At 38.6% G+C, this 26,602-nt stretch overlaps 1 protein-coding gene across 5 annotated transcripts; it reads right to left on the reverse strand.

Annotated features, from left to right (window-relative positions):
- Positions 1-564: 564 nt before the first annotated feature.
- LOC113544902 (kinesin-like protein KIF2A) lies at positions 565-22,022 on the reverse strand. 5 transcript variants are annotated; one of them, XR_004579841.2, is made up of 22 exons: positions 21,771-22,022; positions 16,535-16,629; positions 16,002-16,130; positions 15,108-15,162; positions 14,395-14,499; positions 12,644-12,744; positions 10,868-10,963; positions 10,707-10,761; positions 10,429-10,591; positions 10,259-10,349; positions 10,075-10,138; positions 9,905-9,996; positions 9,647-9,789; positions 8,700-8,904; positions 8,490-8,600; positions 7,850-7,917; positions 6,416-6,529; positions 5,852-5,999; positions 4,865-4,966; positions 4,572-4,707; positions 3,265-3,409; positions 565-2,914 (listed from the first exon to the last, which is right to left on the reverse strand). XR_004579841.2 is itself a non-coding variant. In XM_026943968.3 (21 exons), exons 1-21 carry the CDS (start codon positions 21,829-21,831, stop codon positions 3,324-3,326), a joined length of 2,190 nt encoding a protein of 729 aa, XP_026799769.1. In that variant the 5' UTR covers positions 21,832-22,022; the 3' UTR covers positions 565-3,323. The 5 variants fall into 5 exon arrangements, 4 of the variants coding, with proteins under 4 accessions (XP_026799769.1, XP_026799768.1, XP_026799771.1 ...); XM_026943968.3 differs by having other exon boundaries at positions 565-3,409; positions 6,446-6,529; XM_026943967.3 differs by having other exon boundaries at positions 565-3,409.
- Between the last annotated feature and the right edge of the window lie 4,580 nt (positions 22,023-26,602).

The following is a 26,602-nucleotide window of genomic DNA, read 5'->3' on the forward strand; positions in this document are numbered from 1 at the left end:
CTGTTTGTTTGTTAGTTGCTGTTATGAGTTGCAAGCAATCTTGTAAGAACTCATTGTTCTCAGTTTTACGTTTAAGATGTTCTGGAGTTTAATAGAGAGCAGGAGGACGGCCAACCTGAGTGTGCAGAGCGGTATCGGGGAGCTTGATCATTAAAAATGAGCACAAGCTGCCATGAACTGCATCTTGATTCATGGGAAAAGTGTAACTCCTGGTGAGTAAGAGCAAAAGGAAGCACGACGCTCAGTGCTCGCAGAACTGAACTGCTCATTTTTAATGATCACCTACCCTCACACTCTATATTAAAGATACTGTTTAAACACCATAATGAGATTTTATTAGGTGGCTTGTAGTGTAAGATGATGTTGTAGTTCCTCCTTTTGATATTTGCACAGCACACACTTTGCATTTTGCTTTGCTTTAATTATTAATCGTAAAATATGTCTAGATATTTAGCTGTGTATCTATAACACTAGCAATCTGTCTTCTTCTTGAAGATGAGAAGCGAGGCCAGTATGATTTGACAAGTTACTAATGAGTTGTGTGAGAAATCATACAGCAACAGATCCAGTCATTACGGGGTTCTTTATTCTTTATGCCAGCAATACATCAGATGTGTACATTCACTCACACACACACACACGCGCGCGCGCTCTCACATACACACTCAATGCCACAAAGTTTAAGCTGCATCAGGATCAAGAGTTTCTCATTATTCTTTTTAAAAACAGCTTTCAAATGGAATACATATTTAGATGATTGATTAACGGAAGAGAATAAAGATCTCTCTGTGTGATGTGATGCAGCTTGCACATGTTACTCATTCACACATGCAGACACCCTGTTTCCAAATGAGCAAGTAGTCAAATTTTCAGACTTGTTACTGGGCAATCATTACATTTAATTACTGCTAACACTGTAAAAGCGGGATGTAATTGTTTTTTAATGGCGTAGTCTATACGGTACTCTGTGGCTTGTGTACATGTAGCCATATCAGCTAGGGTTATCGAAACCCCTAGTAGTGGTTATTAGTCTTAGTTTTCTTCGAAATGTTGTTTGGATAAAATGTTGTTCTTTTCTGCTTTAACCAACCACTGTTTTATCTAATATCTAATAATGGGTGTTTGTGAGCTTATGATTGCAGATAGCACTTTCCTCTGAGTGTGTTAAGCCTCCCATGAGCAGCAGTTTGAAAAGATGCGTGTCTCAGAGGAAGCATGCTTGACCGCCCTGGTTGGTAGCTTGTGGGTAGCTTGGTCACCCTCCCTGGTTGGTAGCTGTCGTATGATAGAGGAGAGCTGATTGGTGGATAGGAATTGGCCAAGACCAAATTAGGGAGAAAATTGGGAGAAAGTTTAAAAAAAAAAAAAAAATTGAATTTACGTTTCTTAATTTTATTCAGATTTGTCTCATTTTCACTGTCTAGTTTTTCACTCAGTTGTGCTCAACTATTCTCTAGACGCAGTGCTGTTTGAGTGCCGCATCACCTCACGCAGAGGTAGTGTGTGAGTGAAACAAGCTGAACTCAGCACGACATGACTGACTGTAAAGGACAGCAGCAATCACACATTAGACTCAGTGCATATAAATTTAGTGGCTACAAAAACACACACACAAAAAAAAACAAAAAAACACTGAAGTACAGTAACAGCTGCAATTGGAATGCCCACTTCATACTCCTCTGTTTACACATTTAAGATGCTGACTATAACAATGCTTTATTCCATTTCCTGTCTTCAAGTCTCAACCACCAACACAAATACTTCCCTAATTCTCTTTATTGCCTAAGCGACAATGTTATGATGTCAGTCATGATTTTTAATCTGTTTGTGCGTCGGTATTTAGTCTCAGGTGTGTTACATCAGTGTGAACATGAGCGGTGATTAGGCTAATGTCTACAACCTGACCGTAGTGATAGTCCTTCATTCCAATACTTTTTTTTTTTTTTTTTTAACACACCTTCGTTGATTTGCCCTCAGAAGTGTGCACTCAAAGGAAAAGAGGCAGAGTGTACAGAAAAACAATTTACTCTAAACTAGATACAGTCACGCTGGCCTAATATCAAATCATTGCAATGACGAGCCAAAAACATGATAAAAATTGTGCTTGCTAATGAGAGCATGTCATGTATAGCTGGCTACATAGAACCTGCATATATTTTTTAAAATTTTTTTTTTTTTTTTCACTGTGTAGAAAAGGAAACAGAAATTTATAGCTGAAGTGAGTGTGGCCTAAACTGGAAGGGCTGGGTTTTTGTTAAATTTATTAAATATGGATTAAATATGAACTCTATCAATATTTCCTCTGGAAATACTGGGAAAAAGACATGTAGAAATGGCAGCATTGGTAGCATGGAGGGGTTAATTCGGACTCTTACAGTTCCTCAGCCTCAGCTACATCACTCCAGTGCGTAACATTTTGCGTAACAGTGCTGCAGTATTTCCTAATGAGTTCATTTTCCCGAATATAAACAAACTAGTATCCAAATTTAAACCACTGTGACCCTGACCAGGGTGTTACTAAAGATGACTGAATGAACGCTGTAGGTGCATCACTAGTCTTTCTTTGTCCCGCCAGCTTCATATCTGACTGCTCAGTCATGCCTGCATGAAAGTGACTTTTTTTACTAAACATTATCTGTTCATTCCGAATAATGCATTCATATTCAGTTGCATGTTGTCAATCACTCAGCCCTCCCATACTTAACGAGCTAATAAGGTACTGAACTAGCCCTTAATATGCAAGGCGAGGTGGGGCGGTGTTTTAAAACCAACATTGGAACACAGCTGAGATTTCGATTTGCATCATCTGCAGTGTGGCTCACTCAAGCAGATGATTACTGACTTTATGGAAAGTATGTGATGTTCTGCAGTTTGCTCTCTTTTTCATCTTTGGAGGTCTTCACATCAAGGGCCACTGTTACATAAATTGAGGAGTCAGTACATGTTTTAAAAGCAGCCGTATCCAGTGAAAATGTAGTTTATACACAGGTGAGTGCAGATGTAAGGGAATGCGCGAGTACGATCAGAGCCACTGTGTGCATGCAATTATTCAAAATCTCTTTTCACTACCTCTTTTACATCGTATTGTGGCGTTCAATTGTATGGTATTATAAAAGTCATTTTAGTTAGAACCGGAATTCATGTTAATACTATACAATTAGGCGTAAAAGTGTGCTTCTTAACTCTCTTTGAAATGAAAAGGAATTCGTACAATCGGTGGAAAGTTACTCATGTACACAGAGATGAGGGTGAAATGCTGAAAACCTGGAGATCTGCAGTTTCCTCTTTCAGCTGCTGGATCTGTAATCAGCGTGCGCCGAGCGTTAGAGGGCTCGTGGCCGTTTGGGGTTGATCTGCTTACTGGCTTGCTCCTCCTCCTGAAGAGCAGACCTGAACGACTTCACTTTATCTGTTTCGGAGGGAAAAGGACAATTTACGGAGATCAAATTCGACAAGACGCTTTGGACTTCACAAACATGCTTATGTAAAATATCTGAACAAATCAAATTAAAGCAGGTTTTAAACACAAACACTCAATCTGAATGACACAAAGAAAAATCATGTTTTATCAAAAAAAAAAAAAATCCAGCTTTAACAGGTGATTTCTGGGCGTTTGGAGAACTAGGAGTCCAATCACATCGTAAAGTGCGTCATAAAGTGGCCCAACACAAACTACTTATCCCTTTACAGTTACATTTAATATTGAAACAAAGTTAAGTAAGTTCCCTGTATCACTTACCTTATAGCAGCTATAAACCCAGTCATTCCCTCACCAGCCTCTCTTTTTTCTCTTTCTTGAAGTTAATATGACAAAAAACACAGCTTGCTATGCTACCGAGAAAGTGGAAAGTGCTTATTCCTCTATCCTGAAGACTCTCTAAAGTTACAGCTCTACCTCTGACTGTTACAAAGCGCTGACACTGGAGACTCCTTCCTAAAATGCCCAAGAAACGCTCGTATTAATAATTATACATTTTCTAAAATGAATTTCTGTTGAGTATCTGTAATACAAGTCCCTGTGAATGAGCTGTTACTAAAGAAACAACGATGTATTAGAACGAACACAGATTACAGAAGATTAATCAGCGACACCTTCTGACCAATCAGAATCGAGAAATAGAAACCCCAGAGGACAGTGTTGAGTGAATGATTAAAACTGAGTTTGGCTCAACATCTGCTCTGAAGCTTGCATTTTGGTGCAGATATTTTCATTATTCTCCAGGCTGATTTAGACTTTTAAGTCTCCATTAGGCATTTATAGACATTTATATGTTCCTGTATGTTGAAACAGGGCTGCTACTGAGCTTCTCTTGTCAGAACAACGACCTCGCATCACAACAACGAAAGAAACTAATCATCTAAACAAGATGTTCAGGAAAAACAGGTTAAAGCTCACTAGTGTCAAGATGTAAGAAGCGCAGTTCAGGTTAACCCTTTATAGTAAAACTCGGTGCTCCTTCATTTACACAGTTTAGCTGTTTATCTAAGAAGCCAAAGACCTAACTCGAAAAACAGCTGGAGCTCAGGACTAAGTTACAAAGATCATTATGCACGATCCAATATTTATTTACCTCTGAGCTCTGTTAAGATTTCAATCTTTTGATCCAAAATTTGCTCGAGCTGTGTTGCGTACGAGTCGACGTCATAGTCCACTTCCTCCGTCATCTCTATAAGCACCTTCTCATCTTCCAGCCAGCGTATAGACTCCTGCAGTGGAATACAAAGAGGGATACAACATCCATATGCAATTAGTGATCTGATCTGATCTGAGAAGAGGGGTTATTCTATCTGTTCATATTTCTGAGCTGAAGGAACCTTGCAGATGAAGGGGATGATGGGAACACTGGAAATACTAATGCTGTACCTGAAACACAGCTCTGTGGTCCTCCAGAACCTGCTCCTCCATCTCCACCAGCTGAGACACGGCCTCATGGAAGGTGAAAAGCTGAGGAGAGACCTCTTCCTCCTACACACACACACACACACAGACTTTATTCATATACACTCACTCTAATTATACACTCAGTACATCCTCCATTCGCATGTTTCCTATTTCATCATTAAAAGCCTGAAAGTACTTTTACCAAAGGCATTTAGCTGATAGTAAATGTTAATTGATAAATGTCTGTGTGTGTGTGTTGCATGTGTATATAAATCATGTGTATATTAGATGTGAAGATAGAACATGATAAGGAAATCTGAAATGTCTCGATGAAACATCCTTTAAAATGTCGTACGAGCTTTTTATATATATTTTATAAAATATAAAACAAGCCTGTTTGGAAAAATATTCAGCAGTTTCCTTTATCATACAATAATTTACAATAAAATAAATATAGATTTAGAACAATAAAAACTGCTACTGCAGTGATATATGGCATTTAAAGGTGCTTTTTGTATTTTTATTTATTTATTTATTTTTTTACTGACTCCTTACCCAACATGATCTTTGCATGAAGATAGCCTAGGCTAGACGATTAGAAAGTATATTTAAAAAAAATGGGCTTTCTTGAAGTAGAAATAGTATATTATTGGCAAAACCCAATTGTGGCCAAAACCCAATTCTTCATCTTTTTTGTCTGAATTCAGCCAGATTCTACACAAATGTGAAATTGTAAGCAAATACTGTGTTATTGATTTGGTTATTATGCTGTGTATTTTCCATATTGTGTTTATTTTCCATATTGGTCCACCACTACTGTGTGTATAAGTGCTTAGGTTAGGGTCATGGTGTATCTGGGAACACTAAGCATTAGGAACACTACATGGTGTGTGTTTATCTGCAGGGAATCTGAACAGATGTTCATTTATACAGAGGTGGTCTCAATGCCCCGCCCAGCGTTTTTCTTACATTCTGTTCACACAGCAGTTTGAGATCGTCTCTCTGAGGAGAGCTGCCCACCCCCCACTGCGGCTCCAGCACGTCCAGCTGGCTCACTTGATGGCCTCCTGTTCTGCCTTCCATCACCGCACCCGGGTCGACAGTAAGCTCCTTTACTCTACACACACAAATCCACACACAACTCCATATATTTAAAAGACCAAGATGTTCATGACATTATTCATGGGAAGGTAATGAAGCAAACCATATGAAGAGGACCATCATGACCTCTGACCCTCAGTTATTCACTCAGTTATTCAAAAGGTTATGATGATGTTTGCATTAGCAACAAAAAGCTCAAGCATGAGAAACACCAGGATTTGAACTAAAATGGTCAGACATGCCCAGATGCAGGACTACAACACAGACTGGTGAGAGAAAATGGGGCTGATAACATTAAATCAACAGGTTCATTAAAAAAAAAGCATCTCCACACTGAAATGAAAGCAACTCATTAAACATAGTTGATGTGAACAGAAAGCGAGTTGGCGGAGGAGCGTTTAAAGAAGCGTGACGTTGCGAAAAGAAGAAGACCTGCTGGGTGAGGAAGCAAAGTCATCGTACTCGTAGGTAGGAGAGAGTTCAGAGCGGCCGCTTCCCCCCTGAGAGAAGGGGATGTCTGAGGGGCTTATCCCAAACTCCTTCACTCTGACAGAGGGACAGACAGAGACGAGACAGTGAGACTTGACACTGTAGACGTGCCGATAACTGGTTATTCAACATGCACAGTATTAACATGGACACTTCACTATCTTCACTTCATCACTGATTTAATTTGGAACTGTAGATAATGAGTGACTACAAGAGTCACATGAACAGTTTAACATTGTAGAATTAGGAAAAATCCAAGTTAGACACAAACAGAAGTGAACTGTGAAATGTTCTAGATCTAACTGCAAAAGGCTGATCTGGATCACTCTAACTTGGCACTTGCAGTACACAACATATATCTGTTCCCGCTGATAATATATAAATCTAGTCTTATAATAACCGCACTTGCCTTTAATAAAGCACTAGTATTGCACCACAATGGAATATGTAAGTGGTAGACAATTAATAAGTCCCTGGATACAAAGATTTATGTATTTGATAGCATACTTGTATTCCTTATTTCATTTCCAATAGTAGGTAAAATGTAAAAATGCCACATATTCAAAATATTTTGGCTGTGTATGATCATTGTAAATCCTGCATGCATTGCCACCAAGGATAAAAGAAGTCCAGGTAACACACAGTAATGTTTAAAATTACAGTACGATATGAAACCAGTATTGGCAGATGCCTTGTCTAGAGATGTCCTTAAACAGTATGACAGCATAAAGTCCAAAAGTGTAGAAAAGAAATAGTTGGAATAATCAACACTTAAATTCTCAGTAGAGTTCTAACACTCGGTTGTGTGCTTTGCGTATAATAAATTGCCCTAACAACCAACTAACCATCCATGAAAAGTAAAATCCATTTGGAGAACTGCGGCTAGGGCCGGAATGCTTGTCTCTGTTTACGTAGGCCTCCTGTCAGTGTTTTTATCGACACCCCCTACACCCATCATCTCAGTCTGTTCGGAATCCAGTTAGCACTCGGCACAGCCAGATACTTTTACTGTCAGCGAAAAAACATGCTGTACTTCCAAAAAAAATTACATTTATTACTAGTACATGGCAATACCCATAAAAAAAGTTTGCCTCATTGCCTTATATTGATGATATGACAGTACTTGGTAATGCTAACTCTAATTGACATCACAGATCCTGGGAATGTTGCTTTGTGTACATGGCTGGGAAAGGGAGGTGGGTTGTACTTCATCTTGCTAAAGGTGCGAATGCACCTTTAACCCCAGCCAATTTTACAACAATTGTGGCTCAGACAATTGTCCATATGCATAAAAAGACTTGCATATAAAACATTTCAGTATACACCTCTAAAGAAGTAATGTTACAAATAGGGATTGAAAAAACAGGTTGCACCAACCTGTTGGCGTATCTCAGTGTATTCAAGGTGTTTTCACAAGAAGCCATGCCAGGAGAGATAGTGGCAATCTGCAGACAGGACAGATTTACATTATCATCCCTATCTAACAATCCTTTAGTCATTGCACTAACTTACACCAGTGGGTTCTTGTTGGGAAGTGGATTACAACAATAGTGCACACTGTATTTCTGAAGAATGAGAAGCTGATTAAAAAGGAGCTCTGTACAAGAGAATGCATTATTATTATTTTTTTTAAAATCCAGATGCCTTTGTGCTATAATTGAGCACAGTGTCAAGTTAAAAGCCAAGCTCACACATTACTCACAAATTCATATTGGCATTGGCATTGTGATAGTTTCAGCTACCACATTATTATGAAGAAAGGCTACCATTTGGCAAAAATGAATTACTTCAATTATTGTATCAATTCACAAATCACAATCTTGCACATATTCACATAATAATAATAATAATGCAAATAATGTTAATATTTTGGTAAACAGGATCTTCTTTATGGCTAGAGCTGGACCCCTATACTACACACAGGAATAAATCCGTCAACAGAAGACATAAACTGGTGGTTAAAATGCACTCTGGGTAAACTACAGTGACACACGATTAGAGTTGCTGACCATCTCACCATGCACGTTCGGGAGTTCTCGCCAATAAAGGAGTCTCGCAGAACCTGCGTGAGCTTACTGGCTCGGAACGGAGTGTGAGGCTTGTTGCGACCCAAGGCTCTGATGCACTCCTACCAAGCACAAAGTTCATTCTGTTAGCACACATAAAATACTGAGGTAAATTCTATAAAAGATAAAATGTGTGTGCGTGAGAGAGAAAGTAAGCCAACCTTCAGAGCCAGTAAACTTTTATTGATCTCTGCCCCTTCGAGGCGAGTCTGGCGGTCGGCGCTGGACGTGTCCGCCCCACGCTCATTACCCGCCAAGTCTATGAGGGAGAATTTGCCGTGCATTTTGCCTCTCCTCCGCAGAATGATCTGGAAAACAGCATGGCTGCGAGAGGAGTGTGCGTTGGCTGAGGTCTGTCCAGAAGTCCTGCAGAAAGAAGCACAGAACAGACTAAATTAGGACCCAAATTCTAATTATCAACACTGCAGGTGATATATATTTCAGCATTAATAGGCTCACTCAAAAACATCGGCGTTTCTATAGTAACAGATTTAATCTAAACTTGATAATAAATATAACAAACAGGAGAGTCTTCAGGACCGAGGTTTTTGTGCTTTGGGTTTTTTTTTTTTTTTGTCTTATTAACTTCAAGAGAGACTGTTCCACAACATTAAATGCAACTGTAAATGGTTAAAAAGTAAATGTGTCATTCATTCACTCATTCATGAATTAAAAATTGTAACTGTTGGTAAATTCCAGTGGTATAAGAGAAATAAAACACTTTGGAAGGTGCTATCATCACACCACCCTGTTGTTGATTATTTTCCTCTAACAGCACAACACATCATGCTTTATTCCTTATATATTGTCTATGAATGGGAACAGTAATCTGTTCTTGACTGCAGCATGATCCATAATTTAAATGTCAACACTTCCAAACATTTCTGCTTAAAAAATAAACACTAATACATCAGTCCTAGTGTTTTTCATTAATCTTCAATTCTTATGCTGGATAAAAGGATAATGTAGATTACAGAAATAAAAAAAAAATCCAAATCAATATGCATATAAAGTCATCACCCTGAATCAAAATTTAATCGAATCATGAATTCCACTGTTCTTCTCTCTCTAAAGTTGATCTGCCGTTCTCAGTTGGGAAGGTTATCACCTGCAACTGTTGCCCATTTCTATGAGTTTGAGGACGTCCTCGGTGCAATGAACCTCTCGTTCCTGCAGTCCTACGACCTGCACCTGCTGCTTGCCGTCCTCTAGAACTCGCAGCTTCGCCTTCCTGTTCAGCAGGTCAAACACCTGTACACACACACACAGAATCATGATTCAAAACTCCTCCAAGGTCAGATCATGCTTTGGCCTTTATAAAATGTACCAAAAAATGACTTTAAATGAACTAAGAGGTCCAACTTGCCTTTCCACTGTAAATTTCAAAGAAGGTGGCATAAACTTGGAGGTCTAACTTCTTGTAGTTTGGCTTCTTTAGCATTAGAAAAACGTCCCGTGCTGCAAAGAAAATAAGTTTTTTTTTTTTTTTCCCCCAAACCGTGAGTTACTACTCTAAGCCAAAGTTCTGATATATACCTGCCAGTGCGTAGATCCCTTTGGAGCAATCCTGATTTTTCCCAGAAAAATCTCCACCCATTGTCTGGAACAGAGAGAAATAGATTAGAATGTTGAGACTGGGTTAATGGGCTTTGGAGAAAATCTGTTCCAGGAAGAAAATCTGTTCCAGCTCCTCTGGTGTGTTATTGACAGTAACACCTACATGAGTTTTACCGCTTCCCGTTTGTCCGTATGCAAAGCATGTAGCCATCCCCCTCTCAAATATGGTCTCTACAAGCGGCCGGGCAGTAAACCTGAAAGATCCAGAAAAGCTCTTGCAGTAACTACACTTTTCTAGAATTTTCATCTGTCCTCCACTCTTTAGTGTCTGACCTGTAAACCATTTCATTGGTGGCAGTATCATCGAAGGCATAATCAAAGCGAAACGTCTGGTTCTCGAGGTATCTCGTTAAATCCACTTTTTGCTTGGGTTCGTGGACCATGACGACATCTTTACTCGGGATGGTGATGACATCCAAGTCCTTCAAGCTCATCTCTGTGACACATTTACAATGTACCAGTGATTACCGTTGGAACTCTCGTAAAAAAGGAGACATCACACCATTCATACAGTCAGTGAGTTTACAATATTTAAAATATTCGCTTTTTACCTTTTTTGTTCAGTGGCCGTGCCCTAACACACACACATATCCTGTGCTCTTCAATCTGGAAAAAAAGATCATTTAAAACACAGTCCACAATTACACGGTATAAAATTGTTATTTTACAGTACTCTATAATAAATAAAACAGTGAAAGCCTGACATTATTACCAGATCAGCAGTAGTCAGTGGCCTGTAGTCCAGACTGGCTCTGAAGTCCCGGATCATGCACATAATTTCATAATTAGGGGTTGATGCATCGATATCCTGTGTGGAAAATAAAACTAATTACTAATTCTTGTCTAAAAAGACTTTAATGCCATCTTTACACATATTTTTTAAACGATATACATATATATATATATATATAAATATAAATACAGACAGTACTGTGCAAAAGTCTTAGGCACATGCAAAGAAGTGCTGTAGAGCAAAGATGCCTTCAAAAATAATGAAACTAAATGTTTCTTCATTTAAAAAAAAAAAATCTATAAAGAGCAGTAAACAGTAATAAATGAAACAAAGTCAATATTTGGTGTGACGATCCTTTGCTTTAAAATAAATAGTAGTCTCTGGTACAATTAGTGCAGTTTTATAAGGAAGTGAGCTGTAAGTGTTACTGAGCATCTTGCAGAAGCAGCCACAGTTCTTCTGGAGACTTTGACTGTCTCACTTGCTTCTTATTTTCGCAGCAAAACCCAGCAGCCTTCATTATGTATTTTTGTCTGCAAAGTGTCTCTTATGTAATACGCTGCTTTCTTTACTGACATACAAACAGTTTTCTGTAACATTTAACTTTGTGCTGGAAAATGAATGTTTGGAAATCTAAAATGTTTTTGTGCTAAATGTAGAAGTCATAAAATAAAACTCTATAACAAAGTTTGTACTAAAAAAAAAAATAGGGTGCCTAAGACTTTTGGACAGTACTGCAAATATATATATATATATATATATATATATATAGATAGATAGATAGATAGATGTGTGTGTGTAAGGTGCTAATCTTTTTTTTTGGCCAATTTTTCTTACATTTATATACATTTAATTAGAAAATGGAATGAGAATTTTTAACATTTGACAGCAAACCCCAACAATGAACCTGGTCCCTGACAATGTATGTAGGCAGGGGTAGACAAATCAGTAGCCTGAGACAAGCAGATTTCATGTCCACGCTATTTGTAGTTGCTCACTGGACAAGTGAGTTTAACAGCCAGAGAAAGAAAACAAAACTCTCATTTTTCTACTGACTTCTGTAAAAGAAAAGTTTTCATTTATTATGTATGTTTAAATGCTTCATAGTGGTGCAACACACCTTGGTGCTGTAACTACAGAGCATGCTTCTTAATCCCACCGTCAAACATCAGTGCCTGACCTCACTAATACTCTTGTGGCTGAATGAGCACAAATCCCCACAGCCACGCTCCAAAAACTTCTGGAAGCCTTCCCGGAACAGCATAAAGGGGACTAAATCTTAAACGGGATGTTCAATAAGCAGATAAGGGTCTGGTCAGTTGTCCACAAAGTAGTGGCCATGTAGTGTATGTGGAACCCGATGGACAAATCATGAGACCGAGCAAAATCAAATTTGACACAAATCCATCGTATAATTCTCTTGTAGTAATGCTCACTTCTCTTATAAATATAACTAAGAAAAAAAGAAAAAAAAAAGACTAGCCAGATTTTAATAATATTTTTTTTCTTGAGATGCAAGGACAGAAATTCATCACGTCATTTGGTGACTTTTTTTGTCCAGGTTGTAAACACAATGTGCTACATTAGAAATTTTATCAGGCGTGGATAAAGATTATGCCTACACAGGCTCTGTATTAACGAACTTAAATATTAGCACGCCGTACATTATTACATCAGACTTTTTGTGATGTTTCATCAGTTCCGAACCATGTTCAGGATTATTAACCTCATCTCTGATGAGCTGTAAGCCTGTACCTGTGCTCTCTTCTCCCTGAGCTCCTGCTGCTGCATGCGCCTCCTCTCCCTCTTCTCCTGCAGCTTCTCCACCTCCTTCACACAGTTTGACTTCCTGCGAGCTGAACACACACACACACACACACGCAAACTAAATATAATTTCAACCAGGAACAAAATCCAAACAGTTGTCATTACGGCATTTTAAAGCTGTGTCATAATCATCCTCACTTTGCTAACGTTAATTAATGAAGCTGTACGTGACGTGCCGCAGTGAAATGAAGTAATTACGTTAGCCGGAGCCGACTGCTCACGAACAATGGTGACAAGACGTAACATCTAAGCAGCGACTAGAAACCAACTCTAAATGCTGTGTTTGTTTTACATCTAAACAGCAGCTCTTGTTCAAGCTTTGGAAAGCTCTTCATTCCACAGTGTTAAGTCTTTTGTGGAGATGATACACTCTACCACTTGAGAGATCACAAACAACATTATAATTGAGAGCTGCTGTACCTGTACTGTGAATTTTTGCCTTTTTAAACAGATAGTTTAGAATAAAAACAGGGAACAAAGAGCAAAAAGCAGCACATAGACTGAATGACAAACTTCCTTCAAGGCTCTGAGATATCAGAACGCATGTAATAATCTTCCATGCTAAGGTTTTTTTCGTTCACTCTGTTGACTTGTACTATACAGTACTTTATTACTTTGTGCACTTTGAGCTCGTGTGTGCATATTTGACATTCATACTGATGTTTTTAATCACACATCATAAAAAAAAATTCTTTGCTCAAGATCGGCGGTCGTAGAGCACATAATGTGGCATGATCTAGTGCCACTGCAATCAAAGACAGCCAAGGACAAAGTTTTTTGAATAAAATGTGTGTGTGACCGCTGCTAAAATGCTCATCCAAAAGCCACCAATAGGAGGACGGCATAGGATGACTTGAAACATACTGGATAGCTAGAAATACGGTAGTGGCAGTGGCAAAACATCATTTTATCTGACATGGAGACATTATCGCACAGTTAAAGAAGATTTTCGAGTACATTTTTCCCCACATTTTATGGGACGAGCTATTCGTACAAGAGGATGCAGAACTTGGTATAAAGAGCCCCATTCAGCGAATTCAACCCAATTCAATTATCTTATTATTATTATTATTTTATTTATTTTTTTTGCATTTGATAATCTAGTTTGATTTTCAGATTTGCTCTAAAGCCATATTTAGATTTATTACTGCATTATATTCTTTCAAAATTCAGGAGTGAGGTAAGAAAAATAATCGCCACATTCAAGGTCTTTACAGTCAATAAGGAATGTAATGAAATATGACTGGTTCTTTTCCCGGTAAGTACACTGACTGATGCCTTGTCAACCAGCTGAATGTGAAAACTCTGCACATGATTACATTTCACTGGTGTTAATATTATTATTAATTTAGGGGTGATACAAGAAAATAAAACTCTTTTCAACCAACTGATTTGCAAGTGAGCCTCAGGATTAGGGCCTGCATCAGCTAAGCGGAGTCTGATTATTATTTCTAAAATATCAGCCTAGGTGTTTTAACAGAATATGTGCTGATGTGAGAAAGGGAAAGGAGCCAATTATCCCAGCATCAAGGGTTGCACTAAGATCCTCTGGATTCCTTTTTCAGAATCGCCATCAAGCTGTTAAAATCAGCGACCGTATTTCAGGCAGACTGCTTTACTCTGATCATGCAGCGCTCTTCCTTCGCTACTCAACATCCTGCTGTGCCGTGTTTCTGTACCGTTCTGCTGCTGCTGCAGCGTCTGGTGCTGGATGGGAGGAGGAGCTGGAGCACTAGGAGCTTGTTCCATCTGTTGGCTGGGCCGTGCTCTCGTCGTACCTATGACTAGCAAGACAAACACAAACACGCCGGTGCAACAGACTTCAGCACAGGGAGCAACACAGGAGCCCATGTACTCATTTACACCAAGCATTATTACGATAATCCTTTCTATTTCTCCTGACTGCTCAAGTAGCTAGTTAATAACTAAAACGATCTGTTTACTCGTAATCCAAGATCTATCCTCCCGTTCATCTGCATCATTCTTTCGAATACTGTTCTCATGTACATGCATAAAAAGATTTTTTTGGCTGCTACACCATTGGAGTTTATTCACAAGACTTAACACACACTATAACTGTGTTGAATCTGGGTCTTTTCTAGCTTATATATGGAATAACTGAATGCCTTGCACACTTTTTTGGGGATCATCTGATCCATGTTAATGACTGGGTGCCTAAATTAATGAGCACTGCTATTCATGAAAGACCATCTGCTGGCTTTCAGAGACAATACTGCAGCACACTACTTCTTTTATAAATATAATAAAGATGATGCTAAGCACAACCGGTAAAGGTAGAGTGAACACTTTGGGTCTAAAATGTGATGAAATGTTCTAGATGTTAATAAAACCTAGCGTGGCTGCTTTGATTCTCCGTCCTAGAGCAGCTTACCTCGGTTATCCCTCGCAGGTGTTTCATTCTTAGGTGGTGCTACCGTGCGGCGATTCTACAGAAAAAGGCAAAGGATTAAGAAGCTAATTCAGAAATTCAGAATCATCGCTCATGCTCCAGTATAGTATCACGAGCAGGGCAGTACATGTGAAAGCAGGCAAAAATATCTTTCCATGCATTAAGGCAAATTGTCTTAATACAAAACAGTACTGCTGAATTAGCCAGAAGATTAATTGTCTATAATAGCATAGCTCTGACATTAGGCAAATCACAGGTTTATATCAATGCTCTCATTGATTAATATGAATATGCTATCATTTCTATAGTAACAGTTCATTTACAGGGATTTGTACGGTTGACGTGCCACATAAACTGATTAAAAAACACACGTAATCATTGATATGGAGACGTTTTCTGTTAAGAGACGCTTATTTAACATTTTTGGAAGGAGTCCCCAGTCATGTTAGCAACTACACAACGTTTACAAATTACAAAACGCTACTTCCTCCAACCTGAAGACTTTCCTGTGTCCCTAGTGTTTTGTAATTTCTTGGTAAATGACAAGCTGCATATTTAATAATCAATATTCTCAGTTAAAGGCCTTGAACTATTTGTAACAGCCTTTAACTGAGAATATTGATTATTAAATATGCAGCTTGTCATGTTACCAAGAAACTACAAACCACTACTTCCTCCATCCCGAAAAGACACTTCAGGACATCCTGTTATAAGAAAATACTCAATTTTGGGGTGATTTTTTTATATAACAGCATGACGCTGGCACGTTTTTAATCTTTACTTAGAGTATTTTCCTTGCATTAAAGTAAATGTTATGCAGATTTCTGTTCATAAAAATGGATACATCTTAAAAAGCAGCACAAGCTGGGAACAAACCTTATTTGTGGGGATCTTGTTAACTTTAACAGAACTTGACACAGGAGGAGGCGGGGTCTCTGGACTTTGTGCGATCTCTTCATCAGGCGCAAGGTCTGGATTTAGCGCGAAAATGCTCTCCAGGTCAATCTATCCAGGCCAAACAAACCAATGGGTTAAATATCATCCACAATCGGAACAATTACATTGCAGCTCCACAGCTACTCCTTAATAAAACACACAGCAAATTCAAAAAATATCAGTGTATCTGTATTTTATAGACTCTGCACTGACTGTGTGGCTTCTTCCTATAAGACATGGCAGTGACATCAAACTGCTTTGGAATGAATCTCTCCCTAACCCAACGGATCAACACTACATCTGCGAGAAGAGAATGCGTCAATGCAGGAAGACAAAAAAAAAAAGTTTTAATTCTTCATGTTGAACACAACTGTGACTTTTATGATCCAAGACATTTAGTGCAGGAGCCATCCTTATCTGTAACTCTTACAATAAACAGTCCTGCGCTTTATAAAAACAACACAAGGCTGTACCTCTTTGCCTTTTGTGTCCCCGTTTTCAATCCACTCCACAGTGACGCTTTCATTGTCTTCATTAAGCGACGTGACCATGGCCTGGTGTATTCGTCCTGCAACGAGAAGCGGCATCAAACCTTTTAATCATTCCGCATGTCCAAATTACTTGACTTGATCTTGATTAATCACTAAATTATACACACAGCCATATTTAATATTCAATAACGATATTACTTAATTACTAATCAATATTCGCAGTTAAAATCCTTGAATTATTTAACTACACTATATGGCCAAAAGTATGTGATTCTTCGCCAAACTATTGCTACGGTGTTGGAAGCACACAATTGTATAGAATGTCTTTGTATACAGTAGCATTACAATTTCCCTTCATTGAAACTAAACCTGTTCCAGCATGGCAATGCCCCTGTGCAACTGAGGTCTATGGAGATATGGTTTGCCAAGGCTGGAGTGGAAGATCTCAAGTGGACTGCACAGAGCCCTGACCTCAACCCCACTGAACACCTTTGGGATATACTGGAATGGCAAATGCACACCAGGCCTCCTCACTCGACATCAGACATTAGTGCCTGACCTCACTAATGCTCTCGTGACTGAATGGACACAAATTGCCACAGCCGCACTGCAAATTCTAGTGGAAAGCCTTCCCAGAAGAGTGGAGCTTATTATAACAGCAAAGGGGAACTAAATCTGGAAAGCATATATGGGTGTGATGGTCAGGTGTTCACAAACTTTTGACCATATAGTGTATATAAGTTTTGTACACAATAATATTTAGTGGACTTGAACTTAGGCCAATCTTCCTAAAACATGTTGTAGATGTTTTTTATTTTTGTCTGGTAATTTATTTCTGTGTTCAATCATAGATTTTATATAATTAGGTTATTATTTGTGCTTTGTCTTCCCGTATGCGATTTATTTACAGTCTAGCAGGCAAACTGTTCATTGTTGGCTAAATAAATGGCTGTATCTGTCTATAATTACACTTGTGTTATTAGTATACTATAAAAAGTGGCATAAGGTCAAAAGAGGTTTTAATCGTGAATCGCTGTTGTTTATAACAATTGATCATCTGCCAAAAATTCAGAATCGTGACACTCGTAACTTAATGCTTTAGCGTCGGGGGAAAAAAGCAGTTCGGAAAATAAAACACTCTTGAATACAAACCTAAAGCCAAACTCTCATTCAAAATTCTTCACAATGTACTATGTAGTAACAACAACAACCATGCTGTTTCAGAAAAAACGACAATAAATGACTAAACACTGCAGTGGAAGTGAAAGGATTGAGGAAAACTGGGAAATAGTGTACGTGTTGAAAGGATTATAGTAATTTAACCTTCTCCAATATAAAATTTTATAATTCAAGCAAATGGAAAAAGCTTTTCGTGACATTATCGAGTGTAGTTCATAACATCTGTGGTATCACTAATGGCAACATAAGCAAGAATGACCTTCATTCAGATTTTATTGTATAATCTGTAAAGGTTAGTGGAGAGTGTGTGATCAACAGCACTAACATGTAAGATATGTTCCTCAAGCCACCAAAAGCTGATGGGACCCAAAGTCACTAGGCTGGTAAAACATCTGGAATGGCAAAGTTCACTTTGTTTAGCTGTTTAGATTTGGGAAGTGGTGTCCTACCGGAACTGGGAGCATTTTTGCCAGCTCTTTTTCACTTGGGCTAGTCAGTGTGTATAATCAGCAGATGATGTATAGCAGAAAATGTATTTATAATAACCAAGGCTCTTGAAATTGGCGCTGATTCTACATCCTTATGCAGAGAGCATGCAATTTCAGCGGTCTTTTAAGATTATTACTTGTCACACTATATGAAACGATCCCAACTAAATTTTGGCTGAATTCTGTAACAGTCTGTGCGATAACATGTTCTCCATGTCAGATTATACAGTGAAGATCCTCTAATGATAGTCCTGCGATTAAAGAAAATTACTATGTACAGCTTACAGCATCCATCAGTGCGATTCTGCAGAAAATGGCTACATAAACAAAAAACATTCTTCAGTCAGAGCTTGAAGTATTAACAATATTTGTATATGTCCATTAACATACTTCATTAATGTTTCACCATCATCACTAACGTATTTGTAGCTGTCCCATGAGTTCTGCGTCATCCTAAGCCATCCTCCTATCCATCCAGTGGCTTTAAGACAGCACTGTCACACACCGAATAAAATTTTAAATAAAATTTTCTGACAGTGCCAAACATTGCGCTAAATCTGTCAACAATGAGCATGTCACTTCATGCGTTTTAAGACAACCGATCACAACTCGTGACCAAAGAATTATTTCATAATGTGCGATTTTCATCTGCCTCACCAAAATCTGGCTGAAACTCATACAGTGTAAAGCTGGCTTAAAACAAACAGCATCTGTTCACATCTGTCTTTTAAATTCAAGTCAAAAGCAGTCGTATAGAACATATGCTTATGTACTTTACGTGCTTACTCAGCAATTACATGCATGCATATTAATTTTCTCACGGTTATCTGCAACGCAGTAGAACATCCCAAAGAAGATTACGGCTATAATTCAATGTTGGTAATTTCACAGACTTTCATTATTTATTTGCATTTGCTTAAATATTAACAAAACCTCATGCACCGCTTCTGTAGTTTGTTACCAAAAGTGTTTAGTATTTTTTCCAATGGTACAATGCGGCTAGTAATTATATACTATAAAGTTCAGTACTTTTAGCATTCGCATTATGTTGACGTTGCATTATGCCTGTAGACACTGTGTGTGTGTGTGTATGCACTGTGTCATAAGTGCAAGGATGTTACACGTGTCGATTGTAAGGTACATATAGTGGGTCCGGAAAGTAGGCGCTTCGGTTTCTGCACATTTTATTGTGATGTAGATTAAAGGGATTGCATTTAATTTTTGGCCATCAAGCTACACAATAAAAAAAAGACAAAGCAAAAACAAGTTCTTTGAAATTGTTTTGGAAATGTATTAAAAATTAAAAACTGAAATCGCTCATTTAGATAAGTATTCAGATCCTTTATTCAGTGCTTTGTAGAAGCACCATGGCAGCAATTACAGCTTTTAGTCTTCTTGGGAAAATCTCTACAAGCTTAAGTGAGATTATAGAAATACTAAATGAGTGTGATGAATGTCCGACAAATTTTTTTCAGGGTCTGTACTAATAATTTTTTTATTGAAAGTAAAATTATGGTATTGTCACAACCTTAATAAGCAACGTGACCTGAATCAATCTACTTCCTTTTGAACAGTAAAAGAAATGGGAAAATCTGAAGAAGGCGTGTCACTTTGAATAACAGAGGTATAGAAGATCTGTTCTTGTGCTTCTTTAGAAATCAGAATTCAACCTGACTCTGCTGTCATGAAGCGAGTTCTCAAAAAGTGAAAAGGAATGCAAATACTTTGATGAGCCGGAAGCTGGTTAATGCAAAATGATTCAAATAGATTTTAATATAAACAGAACATAGTAAACAGAAAGGGAAATAATTGGATCTCGATACACCATTACGATTAATACGCGAGCTCAGAAAGTTCAGCAGGACATTCTTGGTTAAAAAGAAAAAAAAATGTGATGAGAAACTGAAACAGATAACATCTGGAAATGTGTGATAAATAAGAAAACCCTGGAAAAGTCATAAGTGCATGACGGATTCTCTTAGCTGGATTTTCCATTGGACATGCGGTAAAAGGAAGGGCAAATTTTTGTACTTAACCAAGTGCTTTCACCAAAATAGACGTTTATTTCTGCACCTATTAATCACCCCACACACACACACACACACACAGGTTTGTCTTACTTGTCAGGACCTTCCATTAACATAATTATTAATGCAGCTAATTACTGCTGTATCTACATCTAAATCTAACCCTAACCTTAACCTCAGCAACCAAAAGGATACATTTTGGCTCTTTCAGTTTTTGAAATAAAAGCTTCGAGAGGTTTTTTTTAGTGCTTTTCCTCATTAAGACCAGCCAAAAGTCCCCAAAAGGTAAAATTGTGATATTCCTATCATTCCTCTCCTATCTGAGAGGCCCCTGAGGGCTGATCATTTAAATAATCAGAAATTTTCATCTTAAAATAATGCAGCATTCGCTTTAGCTAAGGCTCGTAAGTGATGTTTTTAAGGTGACAGTGTACTTTAAATAGTTGAAGACATTTTGCTTGTTCACTGTATTTGAACCTGTAAAAAAAAAAGATTTATGTTCTGCTAGATGTGTTTTGACTACTTTTAAATGTACATTGTATAATTATATCTCTGGATAGCATCCAGACATAAGAACAAAAATCTGTCAGAAGGGCCCCATGCATTTATTTTCCCTGGTGCCCCTATAGAATCCAGGTTCGTATAGAATCCTCTGATTTTGGGGGACATTTGGTCGCCACAAAGATATAAAAACATGATTTCTGATTATTTAAATGATCAGACTACAGGGGCCTCTCAGAATGTGGGGCCCCAGGCGAATACCTGCCCTGTAGTTACGCTTCTGCCCACAATGATAGGAATATCTGACAATTTTACCTTGTGGGGACTTTTGGCAGGTCTTAACACACACACACACACACACACACATACACACATATATACAAAAATCATGTAATAAACCTAGAGTTTGAAGGCCAGTCCTGTAAAAACTTCCTGTTTTGCTGAACAGAGATGAGTCACACACACCTTGTGCTAATGAGCTATGTTTAATGTGATGTTTAAACCTGTAAACCTGCAGCAGTGTCCTGATGTTAGTAACTGATGCTCCTGTTCCTGTTAGCATTCAAGAGTACACTGTAAAACACACACCTTTTTAGAAACAATGTCATTGTCCTGATCAGGCTGCTTATTGAGCCATTTGTTGCTGTGCTCTAGGTGCGCGCGCGTGCGCGTGCGTGTGTGTGGATATATGTGTGTATATGTGTGTGTGTGTGTGTGTGTTTGGGCGTTTTCAGCCACCATGCTAACCACGCTGAATGAGATGCAGGTTGGCAGGAAAAGCCCATGACGAGCTGCACACTGTGCCTAGCATAAGCGCTATCTCAAATCCTTCCTGCCATAAAGCTAGCAGTTATTAGCGCTCGGCTGTGATTTTTAGCCGCTTTTGGTTACCTCGCTAGCTTGCTGCATGCTAACCCGGGCGGTGCGCGTTAAAGGCCGGGGGGTTACTCGGCAACAAAGATGATGGAGCTAATCTACTGCATCTTCATTCAACCCGGACAACTAAAGCAGACCAGGACTTACCGTCGCTTCTTTTGATTTCCACGTAGATCCCGATAAGAATCTTTCCAAATATAGCCGCCATGCTGCATGTGTCAGAGAGATGCTCTATTTTTTTTTAAATCTTGATTTTGTGTCTTTATGAAAAGGGGGACTAAGTAGTTCAGCGCAGCAGAAACCGGGAGGGAGCGGCAGGACCGCGCATGCGCAAACCACCGGCTCCTTACTCACACACTAGCGCGCTGCTGAGTGACAGAAGCTAAAGCGACATGGCAGGGGCAGAAGCACGCGCCCAACCTAGATTATATAGGGACCCCAGGCAAAATAAATGCAGATTTCTGTTCTTATGTCTGGATATTATCCAGAGATATAATTATACAATGTACAGTTCTGTGCAAAAGTCTTAGGCACATGCAAAGAAATGCTGTAGAGCAAAGATGCCTTCAAAAATAATGAAATTAAATGTTTCTACATTTTCACAATTTGTGCAGTTTTATAAGGAAGTGAGCTGTAAGTGTTACTGAGCATCTTGCAGAAGCAGCCACAGTTCTTCTGGACACTTTGACTGTCTCACTTGCTTCTTATTTTTGCAGCAAAACCCAGCAGCCTTCATTCTGTTTTTTTTTTGTCTGAAAAGTGTCTCTTATGTAATACGCTGCTTTCTTTACTGACATACAAACATTTTTCTGTAACATTTAATTTTGTGCTGGAAAATGAATGTTTGGAAATCTAGAATGTTTTTGTACTGAATCAATAATGTAGACATCATAAAATAAAACTCTATAACAAAGTTTGTACTAAAAAAAAAATAGGGTGCCTAAGACTTTTGCACAGTACTGTACTTTTAAAAGTAGTCAAAACACATCTAACAGAACATAAAATCTTTAATTTTTACAGCTTCATGGTGTTTTACAAATACAGTGAAGAAACAAAATGTCCATCTTCAACTATTTACAGTACACTGTCACCTTAAAACGCCTCTTATGAGCCTTAGGTAAATTGAATGCTTTATTATTTTAAGATGAGAATTTCTGATTATTTAAATGATCAGCCCTCAGGGGCCTCTCAGAACACGGGGCCCCAGGCATTGGCCTGCCCTGTAGCTACGCCTCTGGTCATGAGTAGATTATTTTTGTTTTGTTTGGGACTAATATTTACAGTTCTGACGTTACTGAATTTGGTCGAATGTCGTGTATACATTCTTGATAACTACCTATATAAAAACAGTTTATATAAGTTTATTTAAGTCCCTTGTTTCAAAGAATAATCTTGTCTGAATACTGTAGATACACTATTTGGCCAAAAGTTTGTGGACACCTGACTATCATACTGATATGTACTTGTTGAACATCTCATTCCAGATTTATTCCCCTTTGCTGTTATAATAACCTCCACTCTTCTGGGAAGGCTTTCCACTAGATTTTGGAGCATGGTTGTGGGGATTTGTGATCATTCATCCACAAGAGCATTAGTGAGGTCAGGCGCTGATGTTGGATGAGGAGGCTTGGAGTGCAGTCGGTGTTCCAGTTCATCCCGAAGGTGTTCAGTGGGGTTGAAATCAGGGCTTGTGCAGGCCCTGAGTTCTTCCACTCCAACCTCGCTTTGTGCACAGGGGCAGTGTCACGCTGGGCAATTTAATTACAGTGAAGGAAAATCCTAGTCCTAGTGCCACAGCATACGAAGACATCCTATCCTTTTATGTGCTTCCAACTTTGTAGCAACAGTTTTGGAAAGGCCCACATATGGGTGTGAAGGTCAGGTGTCCACATATGTTTGGCCATGTAATGTATGTAGCCTACTTAAGTGTATGTAGCTGCTGCAATCATGAAGACTGTACTGTGCTCATCCCAGGACTCTAAGGCTGAATGTCCGTTGTAAGCCTTCCACAATTTTGACACAAATCAGTTTTTTCCCGCTTTGGCCTATAAATAGCAACTCTTTACCAGTAACATCACTGTGGTTGTAGAAAGACAAGTCATTTGGCAATTATTGTAGTATTTAATCTTTTTGTATTTTTGGAACCAGGACTGCATCCTTGATCTCCATAACTTGAGAAATGTCCTCATATGTCTGTAACATGTCTGTAACTACCTTGCAGAATTGATAAGACAATTTACTTTATCTGGACTTCACAGACTTCCCTTGAGCTTGATCACCAAATGATGATAATGTCATATGACAATGGTTTAGAATAAACAGGAAAATTAGATGTGGGTCAAATGACCAGATATCAGATATGTTACAGATTTAAAGCCTTACGGATGGTTAAAAAAATCTAATCTGAGCTGTTTACTCTTGTCTGATCTGTGTCAGGAGTCAAAGTGGTTGACATTGTAAATGCACATATGGAACATCCTTTCAACACACAGTCGTGTATGACTTTCTAGTATACAGATGTCAAAGAGTAATGATTTATAATCTCACTACCCAGTGTCACTCAGAGGAGGATGGGTTCCCTTATGAGTCTGGTTCCTCTCATGGTTTCTTCATCATGTCATCATTTTTCCTTGCCACTGTCACCTCATTAGGGATCTAAATCTAAATATACCTACAGATTTCAAAGTTTCCATGTAGCATGTCCCTGTATAAATCCATCAGCCTGCAATCACTTCTTTCATAGCCAGATAGCTTCTTAACAAGTCAACTTATGGATGCGTTTTAATTCAGAATTCGTCCCTACAACTATATAGCTAGCTGACTAAGTTGACTTTTGAGAATAAAATAATGAAAAACTGACTTTCAGTCAATTGTGTATATTGTATATGTATACATTGTGTAAAAACACCCTTTCTGTGTCTCACTGTCATGTCAACCTTATAGAATTTATGTTTAATTTAGAGATTCATCCATTCCAATTCCAGTATATCTTGGTATAATGTACCTTACATATAAATTCATAATGGTTAAAGACTAAAAACCATTAAAAAAATGTAATGTTTTTATACAAATGTGCCACAGAGATTCATTTGCACTTTTATTGTGACTTTTAAGTCATTTTTGACTGATTTATTACTATTGTAGTGTGAGACAGAAGGACAAAAGCAGTTATGTTTTTTCCATTCAAGCACTTGATGGCAGCAAAGGACCATATCAGGCTGCTAGAGAGAGAGAGAGAGAGAGAGAGAGAGAGAGAGAGAGAGAGAGAGAGGAGATCTGGTGTGCAGTTGTATAAAGACTAACACTGCTAAAACGTCATAGGTCATAGATAGACACGCTAGCACATAACCATTTTATCTTTGTCAAATTTTTAAATGGCAAACTTCAAATTACTAGTTACATTCAAATGAACTGTTGTTGAACCTGTATTGTTCCTGGTTCCTCTTAGACGTGGAGGCTTTCAGCTGTCCTTCAAATATTTATTTGTGATAGTTTAAATGATCATTTTAGATGCTTTGATTGGATGTAATATTTCTACGGGTTTTTTTTTGTATTTAGTGTTGCTACTTGTCACTGCCTGGGTTCCTTTTCAGAGGAGATTTTTAACTCTGTACTGCATTTGTTGTCATATGGTAACACCCACTTATTTGGATTTTTTTTGAGAATTTATGGAAAACGTATTCACTGATTGTCCTTTGTAAAGTAGTTGGGCTTTAGTTGGTCCAATTATGTACTAAAATGAAGTGTATAAGGAAGATAGCATTTCCTAGTCCTATAGATAACAGATGAAGATGAGTTTAACCACACTGAGGAGTGGATCAATAATGCAGGACGTGAGAAAGAGTCAATTTTAACAGACACACAGACAACGGAGACAGGTGTGAGCTCTGATGAATGTTCAGTTAACGTATAAACTCTTACCTCTAATTCAAATAACTCTTATAAATTAAGCGAGAGGCGGAGTTGAGTGGACACCTGCTCAGCTTTTGGGTAGAAGCACAAACCCTCATACACTCACAAAGTGTGTGCAAATGAGGCACACATTCTCGTATTATCATATGGAAATGACCTCAGACCTCTACTTCCCAGTGAAGGCAAGTGGTGACTTGGTTATGATCTGTACCACTCATATAAACAAATCCCATTCATGTCCTGTAATAAGCTTAACTTGGATCCATTATAATGCATAATATTTGAAATGAACACCGGAGGCCCTTCTCTATGTTATGAGCGTGTTCAGAATTTTTCTTTGCCAAGGAACATCTGTCAGGCCTGACGCCCTTCCTCTGCGCCCAGCCAGGCGCAGGGCTGTCACTCCTCTTTCTAATGACAATTCGTCGGTGGAGATGAATGGAGCAGGCCCTTCTCTGTGTCAACTCAAAGCACCCGGTGCGCTCCCTGAGGTATCTGCCATCACTCGCTTATCAGCTGTTACCCCAGCAACGGCTACCTGCCCTGTCACAGACTGAGGGAGCGCTTGTCTTTCTGCAGGATTAATGGGCCTAGAGGATTGCAGGGTTTAACTTTCACTTTGCAGTCGAGTGCAGAGTATTCGACTATGCCATCAGTGTATAGCTTACAATGCAGCTGCTCTGCTAAGGCCGGGTTGAATTACGAAAGCAGTTTCTTACTGCAGAGTTGTTGTGTTTATGTTTGCCATCATTTTGCAGCATTAGAATGCCTTAATCATATGGTCGTGTTGACTCAGTGGTTGGTGGTTTTGAGGTATTGATCAGAACATAAGGGTCCGGTTTCCCAGACCCACATTAAGCCTAAGCCTTGACTAAAAAGAACTTTCTATGTTGACTCCCAATTGGCACTGCAATGTAGTTCAAGACCAGGAGTAATCCATATCCAGGAAACCAGTCCTCTGAATTTAAATCTCAGGACTGCCAGAAAACCACTAACAGACCCTTAACCTTCCACTGATCAGACGTGTGTTTGGATTGTATCCTATCTCAATGCTACATTGCTTTGGA

Source organism: Pangasianodon hypophthalmus, chromosome 17 (assembly GCF_027358585.1).
Source record: "Pangasianodon hypophthalmus isolate fPanHyp1 chromosome 17, fPanHyp1.pri, whole genome shotgun sequence".
Taxonomy (NCBI): domain Eukaryota; kingdom Metazoa; phylum Chordata; class Actinopteri; order Siluriformes; family Pangasiidae; genus Pangasianodon; species Pangasianodon hypophthalmus.

Excerpts from the sequence above, each read along its gene's own strand:
- LOC113544902 (XM_026943967.3), bottom strand. The coding sequence starts at position 21,831 with ATGGCGGCTATATTTGGAAAGATTCTTATCGGGATCTACGTGGAAATC. Across the intron at positions 16,131-16,534 it reads GGGACACAAAAGGCAAAGAG|ATTGACCTGGAGAGCATTTT; the intron begins GTACAGCCTTGT and ends TGGCCTGGATAG. Across the intron at positions 6,000-6,415 it reads TTTGCTTCCTCACCCAGCAG|AGTAAAGGAGCTTACTGTCG; the intron begins GTCTTCTTCTTT and ends TTGTGTGTGTAG.